At 40.3% G+C, this 23,635-nt stretch overlaps 1 protein-coding gene across 2 annotated transcripts in view; it reads left to right on the forward strand.

Annotated features, from left to right (window-relative positions):
- The window catches only part of DISP1 (dispatched RND transporter family member 1), a 91,514-nt gene that overhangs the window by 31,895 nt on the left and 35,984 nt on the right, over nt 1-23,635 (forward strand). The window contains exon 2 of one of the 2 annotated variants that reach the window (XM_082217298.1): nt 20,194-20,735. In XM_082217298.1, coding sequence (XP_082073424.1) covers nt 20,194-20,735 — 542 coding nt within the window. Of the gene's footprint in view, nt 1-20,193; nt 20,736-23,635 lie in introns of those variants that run through there. The other variant, XM_082217299.1, reaches the window with a different exon arrangement.

Below are 23,635 nucleotides of genomic sequence, written 5' to 3' on the forward strand. Positions count from 1 at the left end.
GTTTTGGAGGGTGATGTCATGATCATTGCACACGTTGCTTTTACAAGGGGGGCAAATACTGTATACAAAAAAAGCCTTGTGCCGTTCAGCCCTGAGATTGGACACGATGACACTTTAACAAGTATATCTTGGAGAGAGGGGAAAGGAAGGGTCTGTCCAAAGGAAAATGTGAAACTTGCTATTTTGCATTTTATGTACCGCTGGTTGTTACTTTTTATATATAGTTACTCCAGGTTATTTGAGATCACTTTGATTAAGATCCTACAGCTCAAACATGCATTTGTTTTAATATTAAGGCTACATTCCTAAGGTTGCAAGGGAGAGGAACTGAAGGCATTTGAACTGCTTTATCCTGCACCTGGCTGGGCCTATATGCAAGTTTCCAACAACTGTACTCTTAACGCTTTCCCTTCCCCTTTGACTGGCAGTGGCTTTTCAGACAGGAGTCTTTCTCATCCCTACCTGGAGATACCAAAGATTGATCCTTGGACATTTTCCATACAAAACATGTGGTCTACCACGAGGTAGAGGAAAAGGGAAGGAGAGATTTAGACATGCTCAGACGTTTATTTAAATTTCTCTCTGGTTTGTGGCCTGTCACAGTGCCAGGGGGACTTTGGACCCAAGCCACAACTCAAGATAGCAGCCCCCTTCTGCTTCTTCAGATTATGGAGCTCTAACATCTGTTGGCTTTGAAGGAACCAGCCATAGGGAGGGAGTCTATGACATCAGATCTCTTGACATTGGAAGGGTAGATTTGACCTAATTTGCAGCCCCTGGAATGCCCTTCCAGATATTGTAGGATTACGCTCTGGGTTTCTTCATTTTGACAGTTTTCAGGGTCCTACTATAGAATCATTATATCGGCCTTTGTTTCCCTACCATTGGGGAAGGCTCAGGGGAGAAGTTTGGTTTTGCAGATGGGTTGTTTCAAAATAGGGATGGATCTCTTACCCACTTGAGAAGTTGGCTGCTTCTTTGTGATGCACATTCATCCCTGTAGCTTTCAGATAATTTTCACTTCAAGGCAGAGGTGCCCCTAGTAGGCTAATTTTATGTGTGTGTGTGATCAGACCAGCACCTAATTGGTGCTAAACAAATGTTTAATTCATGACAAAACTTTCTGCTTGAGAGCAGCACCTTCATTTCATCTTTAATATGTTTGTATCAACACCAGGTAAATAGCCTTTCTGTTTTCTCGAAATTGATGACTATTTCATGGTCAGTTACTTTACACAGGTTGACTTATGGGGAAATGAAATTGCCCTCAAGTGTATCGATCAGGAATCAGCTTCTGATTTGATTCCAAACTAGATTTTATTATGGCACTTCCATGTGCTTAAACAAGAATTGTCCCGGGAACTCAGAGCAGGGTCCAAGTTTTAAGACAAAAAGGGGCATACAGATGAAATTCAAAGCCTCCTTACCTGCAGCCCCCACTCATCCGCTGTGTATTGGCAAAACACTTTGGGGAGAAAAGCTGTAGGTGATGGGGTAGTTTTGTACTTTGTATCTGTGAACTGTTCTTGGCTTCAGAATCAGACGCTTCCCCACAAATGTTCTTGATTGATTGGGGAAGTTCATGTTTAAGTGCATGGGACTGCCATCATCAATTTTATTTTCGTCCTTGGCTTCTCATTCTTACTGTGTGGATTGTAAAAGTTATACTTATAGTGCAATTGTGAAAGCAGCATCTAAACTAGCATTGATGCATATCAGTTTGATGCCTCTGTCATCACTGTAGAAGACTGTTGCGCAGTGCCTAACTTGCTGTTTGGAAGAGTTCTTATCCTGTGCACATCTCCTTCTGGTAGCTTTAAAAAATCATTTGTCATTAGTTAAATTTATGGTGGCAGTTTTAGATTTTGAGGAAGCTCTAGTGACCTCTCAGGTAATTCAGTGAACCTGTCACTAATAATTCCATTCCTTAGCTAATAGTACAGAGTTTAATACAGAAATTATGAGCTAGGCCTCTTTCCACCCCAGGGAAGATTTTTTTTTTTAAAAAAAAACATTTTTGAAGGGTCATGGTGCATGTGTAATGTATTTAAACAAGGGTTAGGAGATTTTGTACTTTGAAGAGGAGTTAAGCTTTCTCTAAGCTCTAAAAGTGTTCTCTTTTTAAGAAGACTCTTGGTATAAATCAGTTATATAATAACCCTTGATTCTTAACTTTCTGTTCCTTACCATGAAACTATACACAAATTAATATGAACGCTATTGGAATATCGGTGTACTTCCAAAGTTTTACATAGTTCTAGTATTACAACAGTTCCAACTTGCCCAGCCATATACAGTATGTGGGCTCTGTCCTCATAACTTTCTGGCCTGGCTACAGGTTTAGGGACTTGGGAATGTGAGAAGAAAGAACGTTGTTTTAGGCTGTTGAAGATTGAGTCTGAGGCTTGCACTGTCTGTCTGTCTGTCTGTCTGTCTGTCTGTCTGTCTCTGTGCTGTGGTTGGCATGGAATTAATTGGCAGGCTCATATGTTGTGTGGAATTTGTCCCCATCATTAGTATTTTTTGGAACAGCTTCCATTTTCACTGGTGTTACAGATGCTGAATAATTTTTTGAAAGGAAACTGAGAGCCTGTAGAATGCAAAGGCTGACAAAGTTTATTTGGAACTAAGTGTTAAAACACTTATCAGCATTACCGCACACTTAAAAGTAAAATAACACTGAAAATTACAGATGGGTTTCCTCCCGTCCCCCCAATATGGTTGTCATGGGTGCGGGGAGAGAACCAGTCTCATATGCGTAATATTAGCTTTTCTGCAAGTACAGCTCTTCACTCATTGCTGTTGGAGAAGATGGAGCCTGAAGCACTTTCACATATAGCGCTTCCTAAAAACAACTATGATATATATTGTAGTTATATAATTGATCATCATTCAACTATATTTTCTTACTTGTGAATAACAGTGAGGAGGCTGACAAATCCTGCATTAGTTTAAGGGCTATGGAAAGCTGTGCAGTGGGAGCATATACCTCCTTCATTGCTCAAGCTTTAGGTTTTTTGAACCTTAAGCTGGTGCAACTGTAAATGGGTTGAACCTTTCCCATAGCCTTGGTGAGTTTGGAAAGGAACCCTGATAAATTTGTGGCAAGGAGGCACAATGGATTATTTCCTTCTGTCTCTTCAGAGACAAATCGATGTAATGTCACTGCTTTTTTAAAAAAATGAAGGTATGAGGCTACTTATTTTAATAATAATAATAATAATAATAATAATAATTTTTATTATTTATACCCCACCCATCTGGCTGGGTTTCCCAGTACACTCAAAATGGTGTACTTGCAAGAGTGAGCCAACACATGTGCAAATAATCTTAAATGCACATGATGATTAGATATTTCTATGACTTACTGCCTTGAAATTAATGATAACTTTATTAAATAAGTCACAGTAAGTTAAAGTCCCTTAGCAGTGTACTAGTTGTGCTAGTGGAATGGCTTGCACAGGAGACGGACAGGAAGGAAGCACAGTTATTGTTGCTTGTTGTGCCTGATACTTGTCCCTGATACTTGTTGCAGAACGAATTTCCACTATTGTTGCAATGGATTTCTTATTGTGAAGCCATTATTCTTGTGCTTAATGCTACTGCAACAGCCCTTGCACTGACAGTCAAAAAATGTTGAATTTGGGCTTCTGGTTTGAAGAAAATAGTTTAATTTATGCATTGTTTTCAAATACTAATAAAAATTACCTCATATATTTGTTGAACTAAGCCATTTTAAAGTTACCAGCTTATAATTAGAGCTGGTGGTTTTCCTTTAGTGTGAGCTATGCAAAACTGGAGTGTCCCAGAGACATTTAACACATGCTTCTGAAGGCACTGAAGGTTAGCTCTCTCAAAGCCTGGTCATTGATTTATCTGCATGCAAGAGGAATTCCCAGGCTCCCATCTCTTTGCCAAGAGACAACTAGAAAATATTGTGTCCGCATTGGAAGAGCTGTGTTTGGGCAGTGCTCTCAAACCCAAGCAGCCTAGTGAATAAACATTTAAATTTGTGCTCAAACAACATTTTCTCTTGCCTTGTCTGCTTCAGCCTTCATTAGTGTGTCAGCAAATCTCAGATCAGATAAAACCTTCTGTATGAGCTGTTGCAATGACCATTTTCTCAAATCACTTGGACCTCTTTTGTAAAGAAAAACCCCCCTGTAGTCTTAATACTTATTTCATTACCCTAAGCAGGAAAAAGTGTAGGTGCTGAATAAAGGCAGCTATTAGAGTCCATGGTGTTACAGTTCTCTGACTTAAGCATCAACCTCCCAGGTTGATGCCATAACTGTTCATTTGATAAAAGAAACATTTATGAGAGCCATATACATAGCTTAAGTTGTCCCTAATTGAACATTCACAGCCTCCCCCTTTGTATATGGAAAAACTTTAGCGCAGGCAGATTCCAGAAGCCTGCAGAGAATGTAATACAGTGTTATAGAATATTCATTTGTTAAATGCCAAAAAACGCAAATCGAGTAAACCAAATGAGCCATCATAAGATGCAAAGCAGCACAGATATTTTTTTTTAAAAAAAAAATTAATGGCTGCACTCCGATTCATCTAGCCATGTAAAGAGTTGATATCATCTCATAAAGCTTAAAAACATAGCCATGATGAAAACAGACATAAAACATCAATAACAGTCTTGCATAATGCTAGTTAATAATGAAAGATAGTGTTCTAAATTAGCCAAGTGAGTTTTGCGACTGGCAACCATGTGGAAATCTCTGGGTGCTAGGTTGGCAATGGACATCTCCATCTAGCTGGCCCCTCCAGTTTTCTTAAGCAGGCAAGCAGAAGAGCTTATTAATTGTATTTATATCCCACCTTTTTCCACAAGGAGTGCATGGTTCTTCCACGGCTCAGTTAATCCACACAACACCCCTGTGAGGTAGCTTAGGTTGAGAAGCAAAATGTCACATGGAAAAGGATCTGAAATATTTTCCTTGAAGCTTGAATCTGTTTTATTCTGCGTTGTTGTATTTGATGTACCGGCATTTGATGTTTAAATGTGTTGTAAACCGCTTTGTGTTTTTCCCCCTTTAAAATGTAAAGCGGTATACACATGAAATGAATAAGAACAATAATTGGACCTGCGCCAGTAGCAAAACACGCCTGACACTGGGGGAATTTTGAACACTGCTGCAAGACCCTGAGACGTAAATGCTATGTGGTCCAGCATCACCTAGAACCAGCTACCCACATATACCGTATTTTTCGCTCTATAACACGCACCCGACCATAACACGCACATAGTTTTTAGAGGAGGAAAATCTGTAGGCATGCCACCCGTAGGCATTCCCTCTATAACACGCACAGACATTTCCCCTTACTTTTTAGGAGGAAAAAAGTGAGTGTTATGGTGCAAAAAATACGGTAAGTAGAATCACTACAACCCAGTGTTGTCTCCACCCAGCTTGGACCGCTGCTCCAGAATTCCATGACTGATGATACCGAAAGCTGCTGAGAGATCTATTGTTACTAGTTCTCCTGAAACTAGTAACAATAGAGATTGGCAGGACTCTTCATGATACTAATAGTAATTAATTAATACATACCCCACCCATCTGGCTGGGTTTTTCTTGAATGGTTTCCCTTGAATACAGTGCGGCTTCCAAACTTGTAAGAGTTGACCAGGGTGTGGGTGGGTGCAGTTAGACAGCTAGCTCCGATATGGTGGTTGTGCTTTTCACCTTGTCTTAATTCTCACAAGGTAGAATTGAGAATACTTCCTTTTTGTTCTAACAGCATTGTACATAAATGGACAGGTGATGTCTTTTCTAGATGCCTGCCAAGCAATGTAATCAGTGTGTAACATCAAGATGGTGGGATTTCTAAAGTACCAACCTTGTCCAATTTATGAAGTGCTGCATGTGGCTTTTTGCATCATTTATTATGTTTACGGGTGATGGACTCATATCATCTCCCGCCTTGGCTGCTTGTAAAAATAGCCCAGTCTGGGGGTTTGCGTATACTTGTTCAAGTTTCCTATTAGTTGTAACTCATAGTGGAAAGCCAACACCTGTGATAATGGAATGCATATGACTGTGTAACTTTGTATAAATGTTAGTACAGCTGCGCTCCAGTGTAAGTCATTTATTATTGGTGCATGTTTGTCAGATCAGGCAACTTGCTTGAAGTTACAAACAGGCGTGTTAAACTCTACTTTAGAAAGTCAAGCTTCTATGACTGTTGAAACAATTAAATTTCCTCGTCCAATTTTATACATTTTGAGAAAGGTACACATTTTGAATGCTATTTGAAACATGCAAATTTTTACACCTTTTTATATTTTAAACCATACGCTGCAGTTGTTTGATTTCTTTCAATAATTTTGGTTTACATCAGTTGTTTAACAAGCCTTTATGGTGTATGATGGGGGGACGACTGAATTGAACTGCATTATTTGTTTGTGTTGTGACTTTTAAAATCATAACATGAATTTTAATGCTTACATTTTTATACTTATTCTGAGATCACTTGCAGTTACTTTATGTGGTACTACAAATGCATGACAAGTTGCTGTTATGAGTAGCCAAATACACAGGAAATGTGTCAAAATGAGAACATATTCACAAACAACTTGAAATTGTTGAAGGCATTATTCCTCTCCATGTGTGCACTGTTGCACATGTGAGAAGGGATAAGCATAGTGTCGACTCCCTGCTTAATGCTTGGGTACCATAGATATTTTCTTATTTTTAACAGAATAATGCAATCCTCTAGCCATCTTCCTCCTCTTGTGCATCTTGCGCAGTTTAAAAAATGTCGTGTCCAAGGGTTTTATCATCTGAGGGAAGGAAAATGGGCACAGTGATGTAGTAATAGTTGTTGCTCGTAGTAATTTTTCACTGTACATAGGACAATGTGGTCTTGAAAGATACCATACCATCAGCTGTCTCAAAGCGACAACTTAAGTCATGGTACACACCAAACCTATCCATTCTTAAGGAAATCAGCCCTGAGTGCTCACTGGAAGGACAGATCCTGAAGCTGAGGCTCCAGTACTTTGACCACCTCATGAGAAGAAAAGACTCCCTGGAAAAGACCCTGATGTTGGGAAAGGCACAAGGAGAAGGGGACGACAGAGGACGAGATGGTTGGACAGTGTTCTCGAAGCTACCAGCATGAGTTTGACCAAACTGCGGGAGGCAGTGGAAGACAGGAGTGCCTGGCATGCTCTGGTCCATGGGGTCACAAAGAGTCGGACACGACTAAACGACTAAACAAAAACAACACGCCATAGTGCATGCTGTTATTCCAAGATCAGATGAGGTTGTCTCTTAGTTGTCAGAATAACTTGACCTTGGGATACATTACGAAACAAATGATTGAATTAGCCAGCAGGGAAAAAGCAAGTCAGACTATACTTACTTAATTTCTCTGGACTTATTCCTGCATATTTGCAGAATATAATATGCATGTATACATTCTTATGTTTATAGGTCCATAAGTGCTATTAAGGTTGGCATAGGACCAGCTATCATACCTCATAATACGCCACCAGAGCTTTTAAGCTGCTAAGGTAAGATACATATGACCCAACTCCACCAATGTCACACATTCCTTTGCTTATAACCAGCTGACTGTGTGTAGCGGAGATCAGCCTGTTTAACAGATTTTGTGGTTTGATTGAAACTCCACAGGTGTGTGTAGTGTTCCTTTTGAACTCAAGAGGTTATATTGTTGGTTAGCTTATCCATAAAGAATTGAAATTAAAGCATGTCTGCTGAGGTTATTAGTTGGCCTCTATTGTATGAAACCCTTTTGGTTTCTTTGCTTAAATGCCTGTCTTCACTACACGTCTCTATCACAACCACACCTATTTATTTATAGAAATAGAAGATTCTTGTGTCTGAAAAGCGGTAGGTAGCAGAAAATTGGCCGATAAAATCATGCTTGTGGGAAATGATCATCACTAGTCATAGAAACAAAACAGACAGATTTCTACTGTTCATGAATTGTGACTTCACAGCTGAACTAGGCATCTTACTGCTTTTCATACGTGTTTAATAAGAAGTGGCTGCCATAGAGGCAACTTGCATTTCTATAGTCTTCCATTGGTTTTCAGCCTGTCTTCACATGTTAACAAAATGTTTGTTCTTATTTTTGAGAGTTTGGCTACATCTTTCTTCAACATTTCTCTGGTTACTAGGATGCTGCATAATGCTAAGCTGAGTAATATGTGCAAGTCTCTGATTTGATAGTAATTCATGTCTGGGTCTGTATTGTCAAGGGCCACTCTAGTCTCCAGACAGTAGTCCTAGGGCTAGAATTATATTGGGCTATACAACTTACCGTAACCATTTTTCACGAGCTCTTGCTCACTAATAACGCCTTCAAGGAGGTAATGGCCAGAGTATTGCATATAAAACATAAGGAATGATGTTCCACTGAGGTGCATAGAATCTTTTTCGCAGCCCTTGACTATTGTAGCTTTCCCAGGACAGTGGTGCATGTCATGTGTGGAAGAGTGTGATTCCAGTTACCTTTAAAGGAGCAATTGTATAACTTGGGAATTCTTGCTGCCCTGTTTAGGGAAGTTTTTAATGACTGATGTTTTAATGTATTTTTAATCTTTTGTTGGAAGCCGCCCAGAGTGGCTGGGGAAACCCAGCCAGATGGGCGGGATATTATTATTATTATTATTATTATTCCTGTATCACCTTTGCTCCCGGATGCTTAGTTGACATGAGTGTTATTCACCTCTTCTGATATAGTGTAATAAAAAAAGTAATGTAATATATAATATGCCTTCCTGGAAGATGGTGATTTGGGCACTGTGGTATGTTCCTTTCTGGATTAATTACTGCAGTGCTGTGAATCACAGTGGAGATATATTTTATTTCGGTGATTTAAATCAACAAGTTAAAAGGCTGATTTAAGAACATAAGAAGAGCCCTCTGGATCAGACCAGCTGGCCATCTAGGCCAGCATCATGTTCTCACAGGGATGCTATGGGAAGTCTGCATGAGCACAACAGGTAGATGGATAACTCAGTTGATTAGAGCGTGGTGCTGATAGCGCCAAGGTTGCAGGTTCGATCCCCAGTTGCATGTTCCTGCATTGCAGGGGATTGGACTAGATGATCGTCAGGGTCCCTTCCAACTCTACAATCCTATGATTCTTCCTATTTCTGCTCCCTAACATGCAATGTGCTTTGGCCATAGCTGGGTCAGCATCTTCAACCAACCATCCACTACAACCACAGGATGTTTTTTCCTTGTCAGTTACTGCCAGTTCAGGCACCATATATGTGAGGTTAGATTTTTATTTATTTTTAATTTTTGCCCCAACTCACAACACTTTCCGCTTGTTTGTTTTGCCTTTGCAATTTTACTGCCCATTTACCAGGTTTGGGTAGATCCTTTTCAAACTCCTCTCAGTGCCCTTTTTGTTTTGACCATTTGTTGTCACCAGCAAACTTTGCTCTCTCGCTATTCACTCCTAACTCCAGGTCACTTACGAACAAGTTTAAAAGCTCAGGTCCCAATATAGATCCTGCGAGACCCTACTTCCTACATCCTTACATTGTGAGAACTGTCTTTGTTTTATTTTTTTACCGTCTGCTTCCTGTTCTTTAACCCACTACTGATCCATAAGAGGCCTGCCCTCTTACCTCATGAGTAAGCTTGGTTTGCTTCCTCTTTGATGAGGGACTTTCCCAAGAGCTTTTTGCAAGTCAGAGTATGCAGTGCCATCTAGATCGCCCCTATCCACATGCTTTTTGACACTCGAAGAACAAAACAGCTTCAAGTGGATTTGTTTAAATATAAGTGGTCTATAAAAATAATCCAAATAAATAAACACTAAAAAGGTCATACAGGCAGGGTTTATTTTCACAAAGACTTATTCTTCTAAGTCAGGGGTAGGCAACCTAAGGCCCGGGGGCCAGATCCGGCCCAATCGCCTTCTCAATCCGGCCTGTGGACAGTCCAGGAATCAGCATGTTTTTACATGAGTAGAATGTGTGCTTTTATTTAAAATGCATCTCTGGGTTATTTGTGGGGCCCGTCTGGTGTTTTTACATGAGTAGAATGTGTGCTTTTATTTAAAAGGCGTCTCTGGGTTATGTGTGGGGCATAAGATTTGTTCTCCCCCCCAAAAAAAAAAATAGTCTGGCCCACCACCTGGTCTGAGGGATGGTGGACTGGCCCATGGCTGAAAAAGGTTGCTGACCCCTGTTCTAAGTGCTTGGTAATTCTAGCTTTATCATCAGTATTGCTTTCTTTCAGGTTTCCCAGAACGGACATGTAATTTTCTAGATCTTCCCGCCCTCTATCGCTTTATAAAAATAGCTGTTACACTGTCCAATTTTCAGCCTTCTGTAATGGAGGCTGATCTTACAAGTTAAAATTTTTTGTTAGAAGATAAGCAATTTCACATTTGAAATCTCTTGGGTGGATGCCATCTGGAACTGATGATGTATTGCTTTTCATTTTGTCAGCAAGACCTAGATTTCCATCTCTTGTCACAACTGTTTACCTCAGTTTCTCAAACTTTCTTCCTGAGAAAGTTCAGGGACTGGGATCTGCCCTGCATCTTCTTCAGTAAAGATGCAACAAATTCATTCAGCTTTTGTTGTTTAGAGCGTAGTGCTGATAACGCCAAGATTGCGGGTTCAATTGCTCTGTATGGGACAGCTGCATAGATGAGCCTACGGATCCCTTCCAACTCTACAATTCTATGATTTCCTCCTTTTGCACACCTTTTGACCTCAGATTCCGGACACATAAATTGTTTGACCGCAGATTCAGGAGACATAAAAGAAGGTGATTTGGTGGCAGTGGCATCTCCAGACTTAAATGTCTTTTAAAAGGGTAGACAGGTTTGTGGAGGATAATCTATTCAACATGATACCTAAATAGAACCTTCCAGGTTCAGAGATGGAATGCCTCTGCGTACCAGTTGCTGGGATCTGGAGAACAATGGGAGAGGATTATTGCCTTTATTCCCTGCTTGTGAACTTCCCAGATGCATTTGACTGGCCTGGCCTCTGTTGGTAGCTGAATGTTGGAGTTGGTAGACTTTTTTGGGACTGACCCAGCCGTGCTTCTCTGCTGTTCTTAGTGTAGAGTGGGACTATGTTTGCGAAGTGTAGTGAAAAATCCTTATACGTGATAGATCTTACAAATGAGGTACCTGGACGCTGGAGTTTAAAGTTTCTCTAAAATAGCAAACCAAATAAGGCCATTTGAAAGGGTCTTAATCTAGCAACTAGTTCAGTTTAAGAGGAAAAACACAGATATGTTTAGCAGCAATATTATGAGCGTCTCCTGCAGAAACGGGGGGAAAGCCATGTTAATGGTAATATCCTGCCTTTCTAACCTTGCATGGAAATCAAGCCTTTGCCATACCAGCTGTTACCACTGAGCCCTTGCCCCTTGAGGCTCATTAGGAGAGAAATTCGGCTGCCCAATAGGAGAAACAGAGCTGGAAATTCCAGCCCCCAACAAGCCTGATTTAAGGCAATTTGCATGTGTGTGTCATACAGACTCCTCTCTGCAGTATTGCAGAGCAGCCTCAACCAGCTATTTTGTCTCTGCTGTTCTGAGCAGCTAACCAACAGCTTTTGCTATGAAGACTTCATGAAAGATCGTGCATATAGCTTTGAGTTTTCTTTAGTTCGTTTCAAGATAACGATTTTAATTCTTCAACACTGTTCTTATTTGGCAATCAAGGAGAGATTTCCCCCCAAATATTTATCTCTAGTTTCTGCACTACATTTTTTGATGCGGCTTAAGCCAGGAATTTCAGAATAATTGGGTGAGTTAATGCAAGTATTAAGAACTTCTGGGTTTGTTTATTTGTTTTTGCAAAGCTGTGTTAAGTATGCATATGATTGTTGACTTACAATGAGACTGCAGTTGAAGGGGGAGAGTTAAGGAGCCTGTGGCAAAACTTAACGGGCTGCCAGGGAACGTGTCTAAAGTAAGAGATTTCCTGGTTTTGTTCGGACCCAACAGGAGGCAAAATGCTTTTATAGTGATTGAAGAGAACAAATGCAAGTGGGTATTGTTTTTAAGGAAGTAGAATGTGCCTGAAAAACTGGCAGAAGGCATTCAGCAATTAAACTTGATTGGTATCTTAAATTTACTTGGGGATATGCATGTACAACAAGCAATTTTCTCATCTGATAAACTGAGATTAGGAAACCTGCACTGAATGTCATTTAAAACATGTTCATCGTATGCCTATTTAGCATACTAAAATATTGTATGGTTTATGACTTTCTTTACGACAAAACACAGCTATTAAGTGCAGAAGTCTAAAGGTATTCTAAATATATTGTCACTTTGAAAAGTGTGCACATGTTTAGATACAAAAACATTTAACCAGTTGTATGCTAAAATCATAGCTCAGCAGTCCTTAATGATTCCTGTGTGTCAAAGCCAGTTTAATTTAATTCAGCTTTGCAACTTTTGTTAGCAGAGCACACTGGAAAGTTCTAGATAATACACATTATCCAAAATTGGTTTCAAACTTACTGTGTTATGTGCCTTTCAAATGCATGTAGCAGAACAATTCTTTTACAGTTGTGCATTATCTTAACAGGATTTTCTACTGCTGTGGGTTACTCTAAATATTGACATTCCCTGTTTACATAATTTATTGTGGATTCCCGTACATGTTTCAGTTCATTTTCAGTACAAGTTACTTCCTTTTTCAGCTGAAAAAGAGCATATCACTGTGTGTGTGTGTGTGTGTGGCATTATTGTAAGCATAAAGGATTTATCATAATGAAAACTTGCCTTTACATACCAATGAAAAGTCATTTAGCTGTGTATATAAGATTTAGTGTAATGACGGTTCTTAAAATTGTAGGGTGTATGACTTAAACTTCTTGCATTAGGATTCTTAGAATCCTTTTGCATTGTGCTAAGAGTGCACAGCTTTCTTTGCTTGATACAGGGATGTCTTGCAAGCATATAATTTCTAGTCTAAAATGTTATTTGTAAATTTACCTAACTCTTAAAAATGGCTCTTTTGCTGTTTTGTGAAGTGAAGAAGCTATTGACATATTTAGCTAAGAGTTCTGCCAGTTCCTCAAGTTACCTAATACATTTAATTTTTTCATCTTGATTTACTTTAAGTTGTACAATGTTCTTCTAAACAGAAACTACAATTGTATATTAAAGTCTCTTCTAGTTTGTATGGCATCATCCCAATGAAAGCGAGAACCCATTATGTGGGTTGTTCTTACACTTGGATTTAATCTTTACCTTTAGCTTCTTCTATGTAAGTTAACCTGTTGATAGATTAAAAAAAAGGCTTTTAATTTCATCTCTCCATCTTTACTACTATTCCCAGCAGTCATTCCTTCACTCCATTGCTGCCAATGCTGAATTAATGTGCATTCTCTGTGCCTATCTGTAAAGCAATTTTTATTACCTTGGCATGGTGATACCTGGAAAATCCCTGCCAGTGGAATTGCAATTCCTAGCCCAGCCTTCAGCCCAGGAAATGAAATAATTTCTCAAGGTCAGGGCAGACACATCAAGTCTTTTGGGATGTGGATTGGCAGTAATGCAACAAAACACTTAAATACCAGAGAAGATTAATCCTAAAAATGTTTCGTGACTTGGAAGGTGTTGAATAATGTGATGGATCCATTTAGCTCTTTATGAAGGACTGGTGGATTATGTTGTTTATATACTTCCCCAGCCTTCATAGATAGATGTTGAGATTATATAATACGTCCATAGCATTTTTGAAAAATAAACAATTCATTTGAGAATTGGTTTTATCTGCTTTATATGTTTATAACACACCCTGGGGTCAAGAATGATGAAAGGCAGTATAAAAGTTCAGTGTGTGCGTGTGTGACACATACAAATGAGGATTTTAGCAAATGAATATTTGCAACAATCAGCTGAGTGACCCCAGTACCTCTGAATTCATGTGTTGTGAGCAAACGCTATGCATTAATGATTGATTTAGGTTTCAGAAGGATGTAAATTTTAAGTAGCATCTGCAATAACATATACTTACACCTGTACATAATTAAAACCAGTGGCCTGTGCAAAAAATGGCTGAGGAAACATTTACATCCAATCTTCAGGGGTGAAGAATCAGATAATGGGCATCCTGCTTTACACATAATGAGTGCTCTCAGCTCCAAGTTCCTATCAGGAGGAGACAGAAAAGGGCTCTGCTCAGGTCGTGATCGAGGGAAGAGGGCTTTGCAAGCATATGCCTCCACCCTTGTTTGAAGAAAAGGAGTTAAAATACTTCATTTTAACCATGTTGAACTTTACTTATTAATACTTACTACAGCAAGCTTGTTGGACTTAACACACACACATTTTCTTTGCACACATTAAAGTAGACCTAAACTACTTCAATTAGGGAATGGCATTCTGCAGAAACAGAGCCTCCTCGAGGAGTAAGTTATCATAGTTAAAGACTATGTTCAGTGTATAGCTAGCGGCCTATAAACAAAATAAAAAGCAAGTGCCAGGAAACTGTGGGAGACTCCCTTGGCCTGTGAATAGCAAAGGTACTAGGGAATTTCAAAAATGTCTAGCTGAGAGCCAGAAGCTAAGATCAGTGCTTTTTTCTGGGGGGACGCATACCCCTAAACATTTTGTGAATCTAAGTTTGACCTCATTGAGGGGCAGTATTTCAGTATAAGTAGGAAAATGAGAGTACCCTTAAACTTTTTTTTTTTTAGAAAAAAAAGCACTGGCTAAGATCAATGACATTAAGCATTTTAAAATCTCTTTAATTGCCTTAAGAATACTGGCTTGAGAGATAGATAGAAAATCCAAATATCAAGGGCCGTCTGTCACTTCTCTCACACCCACACCCACCCACATAATTTTGTTGTAAAATGAGAGTAGCAGAAGGGTGCAGGCTTGCTGTATAAACATTCTGTAGAAAAATCATAGAATTTATTTTAATAATTATACAGGTTGTTGCATATCACTCTGTTGCATATTGCTCAGTTTGTCTATCTTGCAGCATTTAAGGAAAACACCTTAATGAAGACTTTAGAATGAGAAGACATATTTCCATCAGCTAGCATACTGCAATCTCTTTATCTGGCAGGAATTCAATGATTTAAACCAGGCATAGGCAAACTTGGCCCTCTAGATGTTTTGGGACTACAACTCCCATCATCCCTAGCTAGTGGTCAGGAATGATTGGAGTTGTAGTCCCAAAACATCTAGAGGGCCGAGTTTGCCTATGCCTGATTTAAACAGCACAACCCCCCTAAACCAGGACTGTTTGCTTGGGAGCTTTCTTTTCCAGCTTATATATGAAATAATTTCATGTGCAAGTTGAATCTAGGTTAAATGTTATAGAACAGTTGTCGTCGTTTTTTTAAGTTGAGTTTTTGTTGGATTTAAGAGAGGCTGGGGATGAATGGTTCAACAGCTAATTAGCTGGTTCCTAAGGCCATCTAAAGATTTATAATGCTCTGCACTAAGTAGCAAATGAAACCACATTTCCAGTACTTCATTCCCACCTGATTTTGCACTTGTCTTTTTCAATAGTAAGTGGTGTTAGTCCAGATGGCTTTTCTTGAACCAATGTTTTTTTAAGCCTCCTTCTCCTACCCCCACACCCTTTCTTAATAATAACATAAAAAACCTCTTCAGAGTAATGAAATACGTCATCTTGGCCTGAAGGAATGGGAGAGGTTTACCCACATCTAAAATTAATATTCACTTGAGTGAGCACAAAATCCTGCACACATGTCTGAGTGCAGTACAGCATTACAGTTCTTCCTTAAACTCTTGGACCAAACACAGGTGAGAGTCTATGTGGAGGTGATGGCATCAGAGACGGCTCACTTTATAGCCACAATTGCCTACTCGGTGAACTACCTAGGGGACCTTTTCCTAAAGCTGAAGGGTCTGGTTAGTATCAGCCCAGCAGATGTAGCAACAGATCACTGAGTAGCTCACTGTACTAGTTTTGTGAAGCACTTTGAGGGGAAAAGTCATTAATTTCCATTCCTAATTTGATGCTACTGTTGAAGCAGATCTCAGGAAGGCTCCTCAAGTACAGTCTGGTCCAGGTTTGTGGGATCACTTTCACTTGGTTTGGCCTGAGGATATGGGCATGGGTTCTGACTATCTAGATCAGGCATGGCCAAACTCGGTCCTCCAGATGTTTTGGGACTACAACTCCCATCATCCCTAGCTAACAGGACCAGTGGTCAGGGATGATGGGAATTGTAGTCCCAAAACATCTGGAGGACCGAGTTTGCCTATGCCTGATCTAGAGGAACTTTTGGGAGTCGCTTTGCCTTCTGTGCAACTGTGGGTAGAGATTGAAGTTGCTATTGTTTTTTTTTTGTTGTTGTTGTTGTTTTCTGCGGTTTGATATTTAATGCTGAGTCCAAAGTACATTGCTGATTGCGTTGAAATTAAACCCGATGGTTATGAGTTTTCTGTCTGTAGTCCCAAAACTCATATGAAAGATAAGATATTCCTGCACCTCAACATAATATAAGAAGAAGAAGAAGAATTTATTTATACCCCGCCCATCTGGCTGGGTTTCCCCAGCCACTCTGGGCGGCTTCCAACTGAATATTAAAAACAATACAGCATTAGACATTAAAAACTTCCCTAAAGAGGGCTGCCTTCAGTTGTCTTTAAAAGTGAAATAGTTGTTTATTGCCTTGACATCTGCTGGCAGGGCGTTCCGCAGGGAAGGCGCCACTACTGAGAAGGCCCTCTGCCTGGTTCCCTGTAACCTCACTTCTCGCAATGAGGGAACCGCCAGAAGGCCCTCGGCGCTGGATCTCAGTGTCCGGGCTGAACGATGAGGGTGGAGACACTCCTTCAGGTATACAGGACCGAGGCCGTTTAGGGCTTTAAAGGTCAGCACCAACACTTTGAATTGTGCCCGGAAACGTACTGGGAGCCAATGCAGATCTCTCAGAACCGGTGTTATGTGTTCCCGGCAGCCACTCCCAGTCACCAGTCTAGCTGCCGCATTCTGGATTAATTGCAGTTTCCAGGTCACCTTCAAAGGTAGCCCCACGTAGAGCACATTGCATTAGTCCAAGCGGGAGATAACTAGAGCATGCACCACGCTGGTGAGACAGTCCGCAGGCAGGTAGGGTCTTAGCCTGCGTACCAGGTGGAGCTGGTAGACAGCTGCCCTGGACACAGAATTAACCTGTGCCTCCATGGACAACTGTGAGCCCAAAATGACTCCCAGGCTGCGCACCTGGTCCTTCAGAGGCAGTTACCCCATTCAGGACCAGGGAATCCCCCACACCCGCCTGCCCCCTGTCCCCCCAAAACAGTACTTCTGTTTTTACAAACAAAAAATTCTTTAAGAAAATATTAAAGCTTTTCCGTAATACAGTAAGATAAAAGAGATTGGTATAAATAAAAACAGAGAGAGAGAAGAAATCACAAGAGTCCTGTCTCAAAGGTAGCTCTTAACCCTTGTCTCACACAGAAAGTAGTGGACCCTCCCAGCTCTCACCTGGGAACTTTCCTTTCTTCTCCCAATCTCTCATCCTGGGAGGTCTTCCTTTCCCTACCACTCACTCAGGGTCCTTCCATTCATCCACCGCCTTCATGTGTGCGTAATCCTTGGACCCCAAAATTGGCCCTGAGCAGAGGACACCAAAGGAAAGCAAAACGGGGGGGGGGGGAGGATGAAAAGTGAAAGATATTGCCATGGCTGATGTACTAACCATCCCATACCAAGGTAAATCCTTTATTTGAGAGGTTGTCTTAGCAGAAAGAGAATCCCCCAGAATGGAGAATCCGTTGTAGGATTAAAAAGAGAAGGAATAGAGCTTTTCTCTCCTTCTGGAGTGCTGTAACAAACTGCTACCATAGCCATACACACCTTTGCTTCTTTTATTTTGGTCATAGTGCCAGACTCAGAACAAATTCAGACAAGCCTGCTGAAGCCCGGTAAACCAGTTCTCCAAATGATACCCTGGCAGCCCCCTCTCCATTCTTAACATCAGAACTACAATTTTCAACCTTCCCCGCAGTCTGATCTTCTCTTTGCGGCAACAGCTTGCTGAAGGAGCCCCATGAGAAGCAGGACCTCTTTCGCCACCAGGTTCCATGGAATAGCCTCCCACAGTTTGACACCTTCCCTTTCAGCATTTTGCAAGCCGGTTAAAGCACATGGGTTTCGCTGTGCTTTTTGTTGCTAGCTTGCTGCTCTTTTATTGCCGATTTGTGTGTGTCTGCTGCGTCTCTTGTCTCTTATCATGAGCAGCCGGGAACCTGCTCATCTTTGCCCTCTCATCATAGAGAACAAAGAAACCACAAAATGTTCTCTGTAGACTTGGTAGGTCATAAAGTCATTTTTCAGCTGCCTTTTTTGTGTATTTGCATCCTAACAGCAAAGGAACTGGTCTGTCTTGTCCCAGTCATGACCTTTTTGGGTTGCCCAGAGTTCAGATCCATAAATGTTTGTACCTACTGCTTTAGAAATCCTAATGAAAATATGGAAGAGCTGTTGGTTGACTTGGATGCTTTAATTTCCTGTTCAGAAGATTTCTCCAGCGTGTCAACGTGCTTCTGAATCTGTTTCACAAAAGGAAAAGTGTACAAATGTCTCTTTAAGGGAAAAAATATTCTTCTTTTTAATTGTGTGCTTATTTTTACATTCCTTTCTGCAGCCATTCTGAAATTGCCATGCAATCCATGAGAAAACTACTCTACTTCAGCCATACAGTATTTTAAAAATTAAATATTTTCAGACGGCAACCAGCTTCATTCAGCTGCTTAAATTTAAACTTGGCAAGTTGTGTGTTCAGTAACTTTTTAATGGGGTCTACTGGTTTAGGGTGCAGTGGTTCGGGAAAGAATATTAAACATAGGAATGCAAGGAATTGGATTCTGAAGGAAAATATTCCTGTCTTGAAAATGCTGTCAAGTTTTGACTGGTTGCCGTTTGGTATTAACTTTGCAGAGTGTCTGAGTGTAACATAGAACAAATAGTTTTAAGTTACATTATTCAGGGCTCTTTCTCCCCCACCTCCTTTAGCTTTAGGCATTGAGGATTCCAAACCCAAATGGCTCTGAGAATCAGCATCCAGGGTTGCTATGGGCAGCATTCCATTGTGCATAGCACCTTCTGTTCGATATTAGTGATGAACCAATTAAATAGCTTGGCTGGCTGTACAGTTTCAGGCACTCTTAACAGCTCAGTAGTAGAGAAGAAAGAGAAAATTAATGTTTATGGGTCCCTGTAGAGCAAGCAGAATCTTAGCAAGCTATTAACAATCACAAAGCTTTAATGTTATGTACATTCTAAAGATGTTAAATCAGTGATAACAGTCTCTTCTTCTAGATCAGGGTGACTAACCTTTGCCCAGTGTTGTTGGACTCAAATTCATTTGTAGTTAGCTTGGTCAGTGGTCAAGGACAATGCAGAAGTCATGATGTGGGGGGAAACGTGAAGCCAGCCAATGTCTATACTGTACTTAAAAAGGTAAAGGACCCCTGACAGTTAAGTCCAGTTACAAATAACTCTGGAGTTGTAGCACTCATCTTGCTTTACTAGTCGAGGGAGCCGACGTTTGTCCGCAGACAATTCTTCTGGGTCATGTGGCCAGCATGACTAAGTCGCTTCTGGCAAAACCAGAGCAGCGCACGGAAATTCCATTTACCTTCCCGCCGGAGCAGTACCTATTTATCTACTTGCACTTTGATGTGCTTTCAAACTGCTAGGTTGGCAGGAGCTGGGACCGAGCAACGGGAGCTCACCCTGTCGTGGGGATTCGAACCATTGACCTTCCAAATGGCAAGCCATAGGCTCAGTGGTTTAGATCAGTGTTCCCCAACCTTGGGTCTCCAGCTGTTTTTGGACTACAACTCCCATCATCCCTCACTAGCAAGATCAGTGGTCAAGGATGATGGGAATTGTAGTCCGAAAACAGCTGGAGACCCAAGGTTGGGGAACACTGGTTTGGACCATAGCTCCACCTCCGTCCCTATACTGTACTTAGTTCCATCCTTGTTTTAGATATTGTAATATATTGGTATACTGCGATGTTTAGCTGGTGATATATCGTGATGGTGAAAACCAGCTATCGCCCAGCCCTAATTGTAACTGTACAGATACTTGGTGCATCCTTAATCCAGGTTTCTTTTTATTCAGCAGATCATATAGAACACTGAGACCAGTATATTATTGACAAAATTGTGCCTTTTTCATTTTTAACTTTTTCTTTCTTTTTCTCCCTTCTAGAAGCATTGCAGACCACCAGAACTTTGGAGCATGGCTACAAGCAATGGGAGCAATGACTTTGTCGTTCTGAGCAATGGTAACATCCCGACCAATGCAACTAGTCCTGATCTCCTTGCAACCGGTGATGGCAATGTTGCCGTCCAAAACCTCCCATCTAAGGAAACCACAAGAAGAAAAGTGAGTGCAAATGGGTGCCTTCAACTTAATGGCATGCTAAAACCATCGTTTCTGCCTGTAGATGACCAAAGAACTCCACAGGTATTATCACAGTGTTGTCGCCCTTGCCCATACCATCGTCAGCCTCTAAATCACCATTGTAATCAGCAAGAATGCCTTTCACTGTCTGGCAATGCGGCGCCATCTCCATTAACTTCCTGCTGCCCAAACCTTCATACAGAATATTCAGCATCTGCTTGCCAAAAACATACGGCCTTGTATCAGACTGCCTGCTGTCTTCAGTCCTCGCCCTCATTCTGCCTACATCATCAGTGGCCTGAACATTTTCAGCATCAGCCTGTGCAACAACATATAGCCAATATACGGTAAGTATGTTTGAATTGTAGAGTTGGAAGGGATTACAAGGGTCATCTAGTCCAACCCCCTGCAATGCATGGATCTCAACATATGGTCCCCCATCCAATTTGAAACCATACCACACCCTACTTAGCTTTGCAAATATGCTAGCAGTTTTATTGCTGCACCACTAGGAGGACAGTGGCTTTTTCCTATAGTGTCTGAATTGTTATTTTTATATGCTTTCTACTTCACTTGTTTCACAATGTAGATAAAAGGTTTTAAAGCAAGCCTATAGTGAGCTAAATCCTTCCCACTGTAGTCCTAGTGCATCAGATATGTTTCATCTAGAAGTACGTGCAAACTTATGCTCCAATAGCCCATGTTGAATTAAAGATAAAGAAGGTTTGATTATTTTATATACCTTACATAAGGCATGGCATATCCAAAAATTGTAAGTCTTAATGATTGATTGGCAGGATGTTAGGGGTAGCAGAATTCCGAATTGACCCAAGTTAGTTGGTTGGGATTGTTGGTGCCCTTCTGAACAGGGATAATAAGGATCACTATTTGTTTATCTCACAACGCTTGATTGTAGTAAAACAAAGCAGTTTACAATAAAGAATAAAACAATAAAATCATCAGACTATTTAACCCTACTGACTACATAATTGTCTGGGTGAAGTGCACTCATTTATGTATGAAGCCTTCTTTTGTGTCGGTAAGGCAAGTTTAATCATCTTGGAATAATCCAAGTGCAATCCATTTTCAGTTTTAAAACGTGCATCAATTCTGAAGTTACTAAATTTTGTAGTAATAAAATCAATGCAGCATATTCTTTCACTACAAAAAATAGTATTTTATTACTTACCACCCCAACATCTGCTACACATGATCTAAAACTATTTCCATCTTAAATATTTTCACATTAAGACATGCCATTTTGTGACTTGTTATTACAAATACTTTTTGATGTCTCCTTCATGTGGTGCCTTGTTTCTCAAACTCAATCCGTTCTTGAAGTCCCTTCGACTTCCAAAACGTTTGCAAACCAAGGCGCGGCTTCTGATTGGCCCCAGAAACAATGCCGACAGCCAAAATAGACGTTTGGCTTCCAAAAAATGTTCGCAAACTGGAACACTTACTTCCAGGTTTGCAACGTGCGGAAGTCAATTTGTTCAGGAGACAAGCCATTCAGGAACCTAGGTACCCGAAACCTAGGTTCCTGGAAAGCACTCATCTTTACCACACATTTCCCAGGGGGTACATTATTTGGTAGAAAAACAGTGGTAGGATGCAGTTCTATACCAACTTGGGTAACTCAGTGGAACTTGCTTCTGAGTAGACACACAGTATTTCATTGTTAATCATATATATGTAATATCTTATAGTGTGGCTGAAGACAAATCAAGTTGAACATCTGACCAGGACAGTAGGCAAGCTGTGTCTCTGCATATATGTATCTTTCAGATTACTGCAAGGTGGAGGTTTTTCTCTTGACTAGCTTACAGTTAGTTGTCTCATACGATCTCTTGGCGTTGCTTAAAATACACGGAATATAAAATTGTAATGAGAATTGTTGTTCTTCAGCAACATCTTTCATGTCAAACTCTTTTCGAATCCCAACAGTTGAGCTAAACTAAATGCAGTTAGATCAGTGTTTACAAGGATTGCGATATGTGGATTTTAATTTGGGCTTTTTTGATTCTTTGTACTCTTCAGTATGATGATCCTAAAGAGGTTTAAAAATAAAAAAAACCTAACACCTGGTATTGGTAGGAATTGGCATTTTCATAACCAAAATGAACAGCACATTGATCCCCACATGAACTAGGTATAGGGTGTTTTTGGAATGAGCTCTGTAAGAAAATATACACAAAATACGTAATGTCAAAATTTTATCTCCATTGTGAACGTTACTGGAAAGTTCTTTGAGCAGAATACTTGATTCCTCTTTAGACGGTGCACCAGGACTGAGCAGCAGGCTCTGATCCATCAGCCCAATTCTTTTAGTGGTGCAGCCCAAACCAACATTACATTGTGGCATCTGGCTGTGCCACCTGCTTAGGTATTTCATAATTGGGCGCTGGCATAGCCTTTTCAAACTTTCTCTGGCACTTTGGCAAGCTCTCCTATATCTCAATTTCTGTTCTTCTTCTCTATACCCAGTCTGCTTGGCTTTCTTTTAGTATAAAGACGGAATCAAATCTACTTTTCTGGTAGCTGCCTTCCCCCGGTGCAAGTTATAGTTAAATTAAGCATCCTTGGTTTGGAAGTTGAACATTGTGTGTTTTTCTATAAATATCCTTATCTTCTTCTCTTATTTTTAAACATCAAATTTATTAAATGGTGCTATTTTTCAAAAATGGACATGAAATTGACTTTTCCCTATTGCATTAGATCTATCCCACACACAAAAATGATATTCTTACATAGAAATAAGGTAAGGGGTTTTTGTTTATTTCTATTTTTAAATGTGCACATTGCCCTGCACAGAGCATACGGACCTTGGTTTTGTCCAAAAGCTGGGAAGGCAATAAAAAAAAAAAGTGTGTAAAACAGCCCTAGTTGGAAGTCGTTCAGCACTGCAGTGTGCATGTTCTGACAGTGTAATATTAAATGCAGGTGTCCTTCCATTTTTGTATGACACATTAATTAAATTTAGTGTATAATGAAAGCAGCTTTCATTACTGTATATCTCCACATTGTTAACTTTAATTGGGAATTGGAAAGGTAGGGGGGAACCAATATTATTACAGAGGAAAGATCTCTCTACAAATTTAACGAAAAATTGAGACTTGGCAAGTAACCAGTTTGGCACAGCAGGTCATAGCAGGTTTTTCAAGCCTTCTAGAGCTTAGCATTTGTCAGTGACCTAACATTAAAAGAATGAAGTGTTGATTCTTCGTGTTCTAAATTAGTTTTTAAA

This window comes from Podarcis vaucheri, assembly GCF_965113315.1.
Source record: "Podarcis vaucheri genome assembly, chromosome: 3".
NCBI classification, from domain to species: domain Eukaryota; kingdom Metazoa; phylum Chordata; class Lepidosauria; order Squamata; family Lacertidae; genus Podarcis; species Podarcis vaucheri.